The sequence below is a fragment of the Neovison vison genome, chromosome 11, assembly GCF_020171115.1.
Source record: "Neovison vison isolate M4711 chromosome 11, ASM_NN_V1, whole genome shotgun sequence".
In the NCBI taxonomy this organism is placed as follows: Eukaryota; Metazoa; Chordata; class Mammalia; order Carnivora; family Mustelidae; genus Neogale; species Neogale vison.
Window position 1 is genome coordinate 102,579,965 of NC_058101.1, and position 10,591 is coordinate 102,590,555.

Consider the following 10,591-nt stretch of genomic DNA (forward strand, 5'->3'; position numbering starts at 1 on the left):
GAAACCTCAGCACCCCTTGCTAAACCGACTCACCTGCCACATTGATGACTTAACGCAATCCTCCTAAACATGGTTTACATCATCTTCATGTAATTTGTTTTTTTCCCACTCATTTTCCTGCAATTATTGCTTCCTCGTCCCTTCTTTGTCTGTATTTGACTTCTCCCTCCTCTCCCATTGCAAGCTACCAATATTATTTTAATCTTCCTGTTCTCATCGGGGTGTCTCCACTTTAGTGGAGCACTCCTTCATGCTTTAGTCACTATGAATGAGGGGTAAGTAAGCCAAAAATAGTACCAGGAATGTTCCAGGCCAAGTAAGAAGGCTTACCTTGGGTGAATATTGAAGCCTAACTGCTTATGCTGAACCTTTGTTTGCCCACAGACATGACAGACTCTAACAAGATGATCATCAACTTGGCCCTCTTTGGCATGACTCAGAGTGGAAAAAGTTCTGCTGGGAACATTCTTCTGGGAAGCGCTGACTTCCACAGCAGCTTTTCTCCATGTTCTGTAACCAAAGATTGTTGTCTGGGCCGCAGTTGTCACCTCTGTGGCTTCATGCGTCGAGGGGGACAAGAGATAACACTGCAGATTCAGGTCTTGGACACTCCAGGTTATCCACACAGCAGGTTGAAACAGGAGCATGTAAAACAGGAAGTCAAGGAGGCCCTGGCACATCACTTCGGGCAAGAGGGTCTCCATCTTGCACTGCTGGTCCAGAGAGCAGACGTGCCTCTTTGCGGACAGGAAGTATCTTCCTCAGTCCAGATGATTCAGGTAATACAAAAAGGCAATTACACTAATGCCATTATTTTTATTTGGAGAACATTATCCCATGACAATCTGTTTAAAAGACAAGTTTAGAGCACGTTTAAAACAACTGTTGGGTGATGGGTATTAAGGAAGGCACGTATTGCATGGAGCACTGGGTGTTATACGCAAACAATGAATCATGGAACACTACATCCAAAACTAATGATGTACTGTATGGTGACAAACATAACATTAAAAAAAAAGAGAGAGAGACAAAAAAATAAGTGTTGGTCACAAAGAAATGGTAAAAATTACTTGATTTTTCCTACCAAGAGTCATTTTTACAATTTCCTTTAGAGGAATTCAGTTAGTCATTTTATATCTAGGTCACAGACAAACTCCTTCACATCCCCAAGTAAGATGCTAGAATTCAGAAGTTAACTGACCCTTGAGTGAATTTGTAAATGTGTTCTTCAGACCAGCTGTTTCAGAATCAACTGGGCTGTTAAAAATGCATATTTATCCAAGCTGTACTAAATTTCAAGCGTAGAACCTTCATACCTGCATTTGCATAAATGGTCCATTTTTTTTTAATAGCAAAGTTTAAGAACTACTAAAACTTGTATCCTTTTAACATCAAGGGCACAATCTCTTATAGTTTACTAACAAATGGGTGTTCACTCACTGATTTAGTCACTGAAAATTGTATCAGTTACTTATATGGAGCTTAATGACTGATGAACAATATATCAGTCCTGTCCTTAAAAAAATTACAGTCTAGAAGAGACAAATAGATAAACAAGTACAAGACAATACATTAAGTGCTAAAGTAGTATAATGTATGGCCTGGGAAAAAGCAAGTTTCACTGTAATTTATATCATGGTGAGCTGTGCTTTACTGATAGGAAAGACATCAGGAATTTCAGATGCTCTGAGTGCCTCATCATCTATAGGGTCAGCAACTGATTCACTGTAGCCAAGAAAAGACCACAGAGACCTCAGCGTGAACATGAATAACATATGCCACCTTGCCTAGTGGTCTGTCCGTGTTTGTTTGTTCATTTATTAGAAGTCACTAAATTAGAAGCTTGTTTAGCCAGTCTAGGAAAGGATCTGGGAATAGGGAGGGCTTATGAATATGGCTATAACTAGGAGATGGAGGGAGTAATACTTGCATATGGTACATACACATGTATGAACCAAGTCCATCTATAACCAACAATTCCTGGAAACTGCTCATTGAGCTCCTCCATTCTACTCATCTCTTGATTCTCTAGTCTCGGGCCACCATTTAACCAATGGACTTGACTAGTACTACTCAGTAGCCTCATTAAGTCACCAAGGTTAAGAGAACTCTTCACTACTAGAAGCTCCACAGGTAAACTACAGGGAGAATACAGAGCAGACATTTTTTCACTCAAGAATTTGTATAAATGCTACTCTTCTTTCAACCCAATCTCTGATCACATAGATACAAGATCTGTTACACTTAGAAAGATAGTGTACTTAGATTCAAATAAATATTTTTCCCTTTAACTTGTTAAGGCATAAGATTGTTCTAAATGACAGACACACTTTTTTTTTCAGTAACTGCATGTTTCTAAAAATGGGGGAAAAAAAGCCATATGTGAAATCACAACAAACTAGCGGAAAAAATTAGGGAGACAAGAGTATAAAAAAATATTCTTCATCATCTAACTCCTGAAAAATCAGGGACATGCTGTGCAAAAGCAAAGAAGAGAAGATGATTGCAATTAAGAAACAATGTGGAATCTAAGACAACCCACAAACTTCCCCCAAACTATTAAAGACTACATTTCAAACAATATTTCTGGTAGAAATCAAGTGAGGGAAAACCTGTTGCCATTCCACCAGTGTAATTTTTTTAAATAAGTTTTAAAGTTCACGTAAAGCTGTTACTAAGTTGAAGATACAGATGGATAAAAATCAGTAAATTCAGTAAATGCACAAATATTTCTCAAAAACTAACCTCTTTCCTTATGTCTCCAAATTGTTCTCTATGCTCGTCCTATGCTTAGCTGAAAACGGTATTTTAAAAGACAGACAATTTAAGGGTGCCTGGGTGGCTCAGTCAATATAGCATCTGCCTTTGGCTCTGGTCATGATGGTGGGGTTCTGGGATTGAGCCCTGCATCATTGGGCTCCCTGCTCAGTAGGAAGTCTGCTTCTCCCTCTGCCTCTGCCTGCCACTCCTCCTGCTTATGTGCTCGCTCTCTCGCTCTCTCCCTCTCTCTCTGCCAAATAAATAAAACATCTTTAAAAAAAAAAAGACATACATTTTAAAAATAGACCTTTTTCCGGTTTTAGGATATAGAGCTCTATTGTAATTCCTTATTTTTTTTTATACAAGTGAATTTGATTCATACATGCCTCTGATCTTTTTAAAAAGTCCCTGGCATACAGCCGCCTTCTCTTACCACTGCTTTCTTAATTCAGTGTCCAGTTCATGACATAAAGGCAGAGAGGAGATGGGCTACAGTTAAACTCGGATCCAGAATTTTTTTTTTTTTCTTAAATAAATATCTTTTCCCTCCCAGGAAAACTGAGAAGCCAAGATTTAGTAACCTACAGAGGGGCCCATGACCCCTGGGAGGCACACAAGTCCTATTCTGAGCTTCCATCATAATTTTTGGTTGAAGATCGCCTATGCACAAGCTGGCTGTTTATGACCTTCTTCCTGAAGGTGCTTCAGTTACTGGTGGCAGCCATCTGGATGTGCTCACAGATTAGGAGCAGCTGCAGAATGTCTGAATATTCAACAGGACCAACAGCTGTTAGGAAGAGCAAGGAGTTAGTTGTTAAGGTCCTCTTGGTTCCAGACACACCCTGGATTTCTTTTTCTTCCTGGCTTTTGCAAAATGGGGGATGGAATATCTGCCTTCTCCCTTTTGCTTTCCTCCTTTCTGGCAGCACTCACGCCTGCCTCAGAAGGAGCCTACAAGGCCAGTGCCAAAGAAGTGACCTCTTCTTTCTTGTACCTCCCTGTGGTCTCTTCAAATATCTCTTTTAATTTGTGCTCTAATATTTTTTGGAGGGGTTGTAGGCTGCCAGCAATGACAAATGAAACATTTCCCCAAATGATCCCTTTTTTTAAAATTTATGTTAGGCCTTCCTAATTTATAGCAAAAAGGTGGAGATGTGAGTCATCTCCCCAAAATTGGGAAATAAAGGGAATGATTCATCTATATATTATCTGACTATCATTTGACTGTTATTTAAAAATCCACAAATAATGAATAAGAGAAGACAATAAAATCACCTTAAGAAAAGTGCTAGCAATCAGCCAAACTGCACTAGGAATTGAATCTAGGAATTGACTAAAGTCCAAATTCTTTCCACTATCATGGTATCATGTATTATTACTGTACATAATCAGGCCTCAAGCAGGTATTTTTTTATTTAGAATGAACAACTCAAATGTTGGTGTTACAGGTGGGTGTGTACACAAAAGACTCAGAGAGGCAAACATAAGGCCTGAAAATACTTAACAAAGATAACGAGCTTAGTTCTTGGATAGAATTTAGTTGAAAAATAAGCCTTCTTACAATTTTAAGTATGTGACTATAAATATTACTACGAGTTTCTTGGCTTCGGTTCCTCACTTTTAAAATGAGGATAATTTTACCTATGTTCAAGAGGTTCAAGGGTTTTGTTTAATGATGTAATATGCTCTGCATTTTGCCTGACTTAGAGTAGATTTCATAGAAAATTACTATCATTATTAACATTTTTATTGTTTTTGTCACTACGCAGATTGTAATGAGTACCTCATTCAAATGAATTACTGGATATGAGCAATCTATTATAGATAAGAGCATGGCTTCTAGAGTAAGTTATACTTGTGGTCAAGCTCCTACTTAGTTACTAGTTTGCTTTGGGACCTCGGGCAAGTAGCTTCTCCAAACCTCAATCTCTTCATTGGTAAATTGGGAAAAATAATAGTGTCTACTTGACTGGGTTATTTTCAGGACTAATTTCATATTAACATAATAGTAAATTAACTCGGGCACTAGCACAAGATGAGTGCACACTAAGTGTCAGCTATGGTCATTATAATTTTATTGTTCATGTTTGTCTTACACTAAAATTAGGACATATTATTTGTAAACTTCTTCAGGATTATCTTGATCAGAGTGAAATCAAATTTACACAGCCCTGATGTATAAGAACTTCCCTATTAATTTAGAAAAAAAAAAATCCGGGAAGAAAATTCACTGGCTTAGTAAAGGTTAAAGTAAGAAGCTCCAGTTTAATGGGAAGGACATGGTCTAGGCAGGTAGGGGACATCTGTTATAGGCCCAGGCCTGCCAACAATCCAGCTGTGAGGCTTTGGCCATTTAACATCACATGTCACAATATTCCCTTCTATAAAATACGCCAATTTGGACAAAATATCTCTAAGGTTGAATATTTATTGAATCTGATCTAACAAAGTCTTATCATTCAGCTCTCGGCAAAAGAAATGTGGTGCTTTAAGAGGAATGAGAGTAAGGGAATAGTATGAAATATAAAGAATGGTCCTTATTGTCCTGTTCCATGATAATTTTTTTCTCAGTTGATGTAATAGTTGGCTTTTTAAAAAATTCCCCCTAAAAAGTCCAGATGCTATGATTTCATCAACCACAAACAAATGGGGCAGGGCTGGTGAGGTCCTGGGAAAATGAACATAATTCCTGGAAAACAAAGTTTATATCCTAACTAGTTGTCCCAAAAGGACTAAATGGACTCATACCCATTAGCACTCTGAAACCAAACAATTCATGATTGATTATAAAATTTCCATCTAGCTTAGTACTATATTTAAATTATTAACACCAGATAACTTACATTAACTCATCTTACTCTTGGATTTTTATGTGAGGTATCAATCAACTGTGATTATTCTTTCTCTGGGTCCATAGAGAACACGTTTGGCCACTAACATGATGACTATACACCAAGCGACACTACTTTCAAATAGTCAACTATTTTCCAGCCAAAAATCAATCTAAAGATTATAAGCTAAATCAACCATTCTCTTCTATTTTTGGCAGTAATTCAAAAGTGCAATTTCTCTCACAGTTTAGAACATGAGCATCCTTCCATAAATAACTATCAACATGTAAAAACTTCCCAGTGGCTGAACACATGGACTTGCAAGTGGTGTTGAGCTTACAAATCTATTTTCCTTAGGTGGTTGAACTCATTTTCCCTGAATGTTATTATAGTTTAAAGTATAGGAAATATCTGGTGGAGACAAAAAGGGAATGTGTTAATGTTACAACCCAGAAAACCAGGAACTAAAGATATACTGTGAAAGTTATACAGTTATACCATTGAACGCAATAAGTACTCACCTAGCAAGAGAAGAATTCTATATTATAATATATAACTCAGGAAGGGATCACTTGGGCCAAACAGTTTATTTAGCATGAATTTTTATTATGGTGATGTTTCAAAAAATATTTAATGACAAATGTGGTTCATGCATCAACCAAAACCTGGGGGTAGACCTGGAGGTAGAACTCAAAAGGTTAAGGGTAGTGTCTATTTATTAACTTGTAATGTATACATTTCAATATTATAACCATCAAAATAAACAGATCAATACTGGGTGAATATTAGAACTGGCTCTAAATTTGTGAAACTTCCAGAGATAAGAATGTTCAAGGATCAATAGTTTCACTTTAGAGAATTCCCAATACTATACACCATACAATCCCCAATAAGGCTCAATCACTTTCTTTACTTTGTACATCTTCACTGCCCTATAACTCTCTTGTTGATTCCTATGCTTGAAGCATCATCACATGCTAGAAACTGGATCTGATTCCTCCCTTTACCTTCACTTTCCACCCCCATCCCAAACCGGGCCAAATGTCTGCCTCTATAGCACCAATATATTTTCTATCACAATACCTGCAGTTACAACAAATGGAAAGTGTTTTCTTTCCTGCCTGTCCCTCTTCCTCAGTTCTAAGTTAGTACAAAAGAATCTCCACTAGACATAAGCAGAAAAGTATATGTCATGGTCCACTCTGTGTTCCTGAAACAAAGTAACCCTCAGAAAATCTTTGCAGAAGGAATAAATCACCTGGAGTTCTTTTTAAAATTCAAATTCCCAGGTTCCATCCCTAAAAATTCTGATGCATTTTTAGCAAGCATCTCAAGTGGTTCTGATGTACATAACCCAGAAATCTCTTTATTCCCAGAATCTAGATCTATTTAGCACTTCTTAAAGTTTTCAACTATTTGTATTAAATTGCTAGGGCTGCCATAACAAATTTCACTACCTGGGTGTCTTTTAAGCAACAGAAGTATATTATCTCTCAGTTCTGGAGGCTAGGAATCTGAAATGAACATTATCAGGATTAATTCCTTCTGTGGGCTGTAAGTGAAGAATCTATCCAAGGGTCTTGATTTTCTTTTTTTATGTTTCTAAGGACACCAATCGTATTGCATTAGTGGCCTTAACTTGACTAATTATATTAGCAACAACCCTTTGTCAAATAAAGTCACATTCTGAAGTACTAGAGGTTAGGATTTCAACATATGAGTTTGGAGTGGGATACACAATTCAAACCATAACACCTGTTTATTTTGCAACTCTTTGATCTTTTTCACAAGAAATACATTACAACATACTAAGTATGACAAGTGTTGCTATGTCACTATTAGCTAAAATGTGATGTTGACATTACACATATACTTAGATTTACAAACAGCTATCTTCCTTAAAAGTTGGGCTAATTTAAATTTTAATAATTTATGTTTTGAGGGCACATAAGAATATACCAATTAAAATACCTTCTTAAAAGTTCTTTTGTAAGGTTCTTCTGTAAGGTTATTTTGTAAGTTCTTTTTGTAATAGAATCTATTAAAAATAATTATTCATTTAATGTACTGATCCTGATACTTCAATTCAGATTTTCTTCAGGCAGGGCACTTTTAGGAGAACCAGAAATATACAATTATTCTATGGTGGAGACAAATTTTAAACAGATATGAGGAAAAATTTTGGACTTATTCATTGAGAGAGTCTGAATGCAAAAGAGAAAGTACAGACTACATGCAAATCCATGAGCAGGAACTACAGAACACAAGAGAAATTTTACAGGAACGTAAATTTTTTGTCCCAAAGATTAAACTTCAAAACTGAAGACTCAAAACAAATAAATAAAACCCTAAACCTTCTGTTTGAGGTGATGGTGAGGCTCCAAACTCCTAATTAGTCCAACCACTTTCTATTGAGAATTTACAACGTGAGGCTTTGATAAGAAAGACATAGATTCTACCTTCCAAAAGCTCACAGAGATAAATACATAAATACATAGCTCTGATAAATGACAAACTGTATTAGGAATTGTAATTGGTAACCACGGTCTAGATATGTTTAAATTTAAATATATTGTCCCACAGTTGCCATATTTCCATATTATTTACCTGTCTGGATTCTTCCTCCTCTCCTTCCTTTCTCTCTCTTCCTCTTTCTCTCTTCATTTTCAGTTTTTCAGTTTTATAAATACCAATCCTTCATTTGTTATATACATTGACAATAGTTTCCCAACCTGTCTTTCAGATTTTTTAAACCAGAGTTTGTATTATCTCCCACAAAGCATTATCAACATAATTTCAAAAGGAATAAAGTGTGTAATTGATGAACATAGTGTCTACCACTAAATATTAGTTATTCTCCCTTCTTTCTTCCTTCTGATTACTAGAGGTCCTGGACATTTGTTGTATTTATTCCTAAGTATTTCATATTTTTCTGAAGACTCAAAAATGAAATACCTTAAATCTTCTATTTAGGATGATGGTGAGGGTCTAAACTCCAAATTGGTATTATAAACTGGTAGCACCTTTGAAAATATTTTGGTAACAAGAATATTTGGAATGAAAGGAGTGTAATTTTACTTCCACAATGTCATGATTTCCTATAACTTTTGGAATATTAAAAATGTTAAATGATTATTTCTAGATACCTTCCACATTGTGTGAACAATTTGCCACATTCTGTTGCTTCCATTTTATATCAGCTTATATTCACTAATCGATTAAGACTTTATTCCATAACCAACTTCCACACATTACTAAACAAAGGAATACCAGTCTTCAATGTTTTTCAACCACATTAGAGGAAGTCCTCTGATAAACTGGGCTTGATTCTGGCATGAGAAGTGAAGAGGATTCTAATCACAGTAATGTTTTGTCGTTGTTCCAAATCACTAAATGTAATTTGATCTTAGCTTTTCCATTACATGTCATCTGATTAGTCAATAGATTGTAACCAGATTATGTAATTATAAATCCTCAGAAGATACTTTTAGTTATGATAATAACACAACATTCCTACAAAAAAAGATAGGATAATTCCCTTGGCCAAAGTCCTTTGACTTAAAGGAACTGTAGTTCTAATAGCTTCAGGTTGGCAGGTAAATATAAATTATTGCTGAATGTTGTAAATGAAATAGTATCATATGCAGCATTAATAATACGCAGTTCTGAAGTTGTATATACATAAATTATAAGAGCAAATTAAAATGAAGAAAGCCTTTTTTTAAGACAAAATCTGCCCATCTCTCTCTTTATTTCCATTATTTGACCCCATCTTCACTCCCCATTACATATATCAGCTTTTAGTAACATGACATCCAGATCTGTTGACTGTCTATGTGTCTAATATATGTCTAATAACTAATATATGTCTAAAAAACTATCCTCTGCTTGTGTTTGAGGACTATGGGCCAAGTCAAATAGCCATTTAACTTCTTCTTTCTTTCAGGAACTTCTGGGACATGCTTGGAAGAATTACACTGCCATTCTTTTCACCCATGCAGAGAAAATAGAAGAAGCTGGGTTCACTGAAGATAAATACTTGCGTGAGGCCTCCGATACACTGCTGACCCTGCTAAATTCTATTCAGCACAGATGTATTTTCCAGTATAAAAAAGGAAACTCACTAAATGAACAAAGAATAATAATCTTAGAAAGAATCATGGAATTCATAAAAGAAAATTGTTACCAAGTTCTTACCTTTAAATAAAATTTAGATAAAAGGAAAAGAGCATTGGGTTTTAGAGTCAGAAACCTTGTTTCATAATGCCTCTGTTAGAATGGATGAGAACTGTCAGAATTCCCATAGGCTGCTGGTTGGAGTATACATTTGGTATAACCAATTTTGGACAACTGTTTGGCAGTTAAGAAGAATATAAAGTAATCAAAATTCCTAACACAGATCCTATGACACAGCAACTGCCCTCCTAAGTATACATTCAGCAGAAATGCGTGCATTTGTGCACCAAAAGACATGTGTGTATAAGAATGCTCATAGCTGTACTATTCGTAATAGCTAAGTAGCTATTGGAAATTATCCAAATGGCCATTAACAGTTAAATGGATAAGCAAATTGAGGTATGTTCGCACAGTGGAGTATTATACAATAATGAGAATGAGCAAACTACAACTGCACGTGACAATATCAATGAACTGCCCAAACGGAAAGTTGAAAGAAGCCAGACGTAAAACAGGATATATTGTATGATCCTGTTTATATAAAGTTCAAAAGCAGTCAAAACTGATGTAATATAAACTACTCTGATGTTAGAAGTGCTGGAAATCAGGAGAGATCACTCTCTGGGGAGGATAATTAGCATGCTCCGGGTGGCTTCTGAGATTCTGGTGATGTTTCGTTTTCCGACCTGGAGACTGGTTTCAGAGTGTTCACTTTGTGAAAATTCAACAACCAACAGTTTTGATTCCCAAACTGTTTGGTGTATCTGTTATATTTAAATAAAAGTTAAAATGAAAAACTACTACCTATATTTTAAAAACTATCT

General features: G+C 35.9%; 1 protein-coding gene across 1 annotated transcript; it reads left to right on the forward strand.

The window, feature by feature from the left end:
- The first annotated feature begins 359 nt into the window (after positions 1-359).
- GIMD1 (GIMAP family P-loop NTPase domain containing 1) lies at positions 360-9,798 on the forward strand. Its single transcript, XM_044226028.1, has 2 exons — positions 360-779; positions 9,538-9,798. The coding sequence occupies exons 1-2, from the start codon at positions 360-362 to the stop codon at positions 9,796-9,798; spliced, it is 681 nt and encodes a 226-aa protein (XP_044081963.1).
- Positions 9,799-10,591: the final 793 nt, after the last annotated feature.

Excerpts from the sequence above, each read along its gene's own strand:
- GIMD1 (XM_044226028.1), top strand. The coding sequence starts at position 360 with ATGCTGAACCTTTGTTTGCCCACAGACATGACAGACTCTAACAAGATG. Across the intron at positions 780-9,537 it reads CCTCAGTCCAGATGATTCAG|GAACTTCTGGGACATGCTTG; the intron begins GTAATACAAAAA and ends TCTTTCTTTCAG.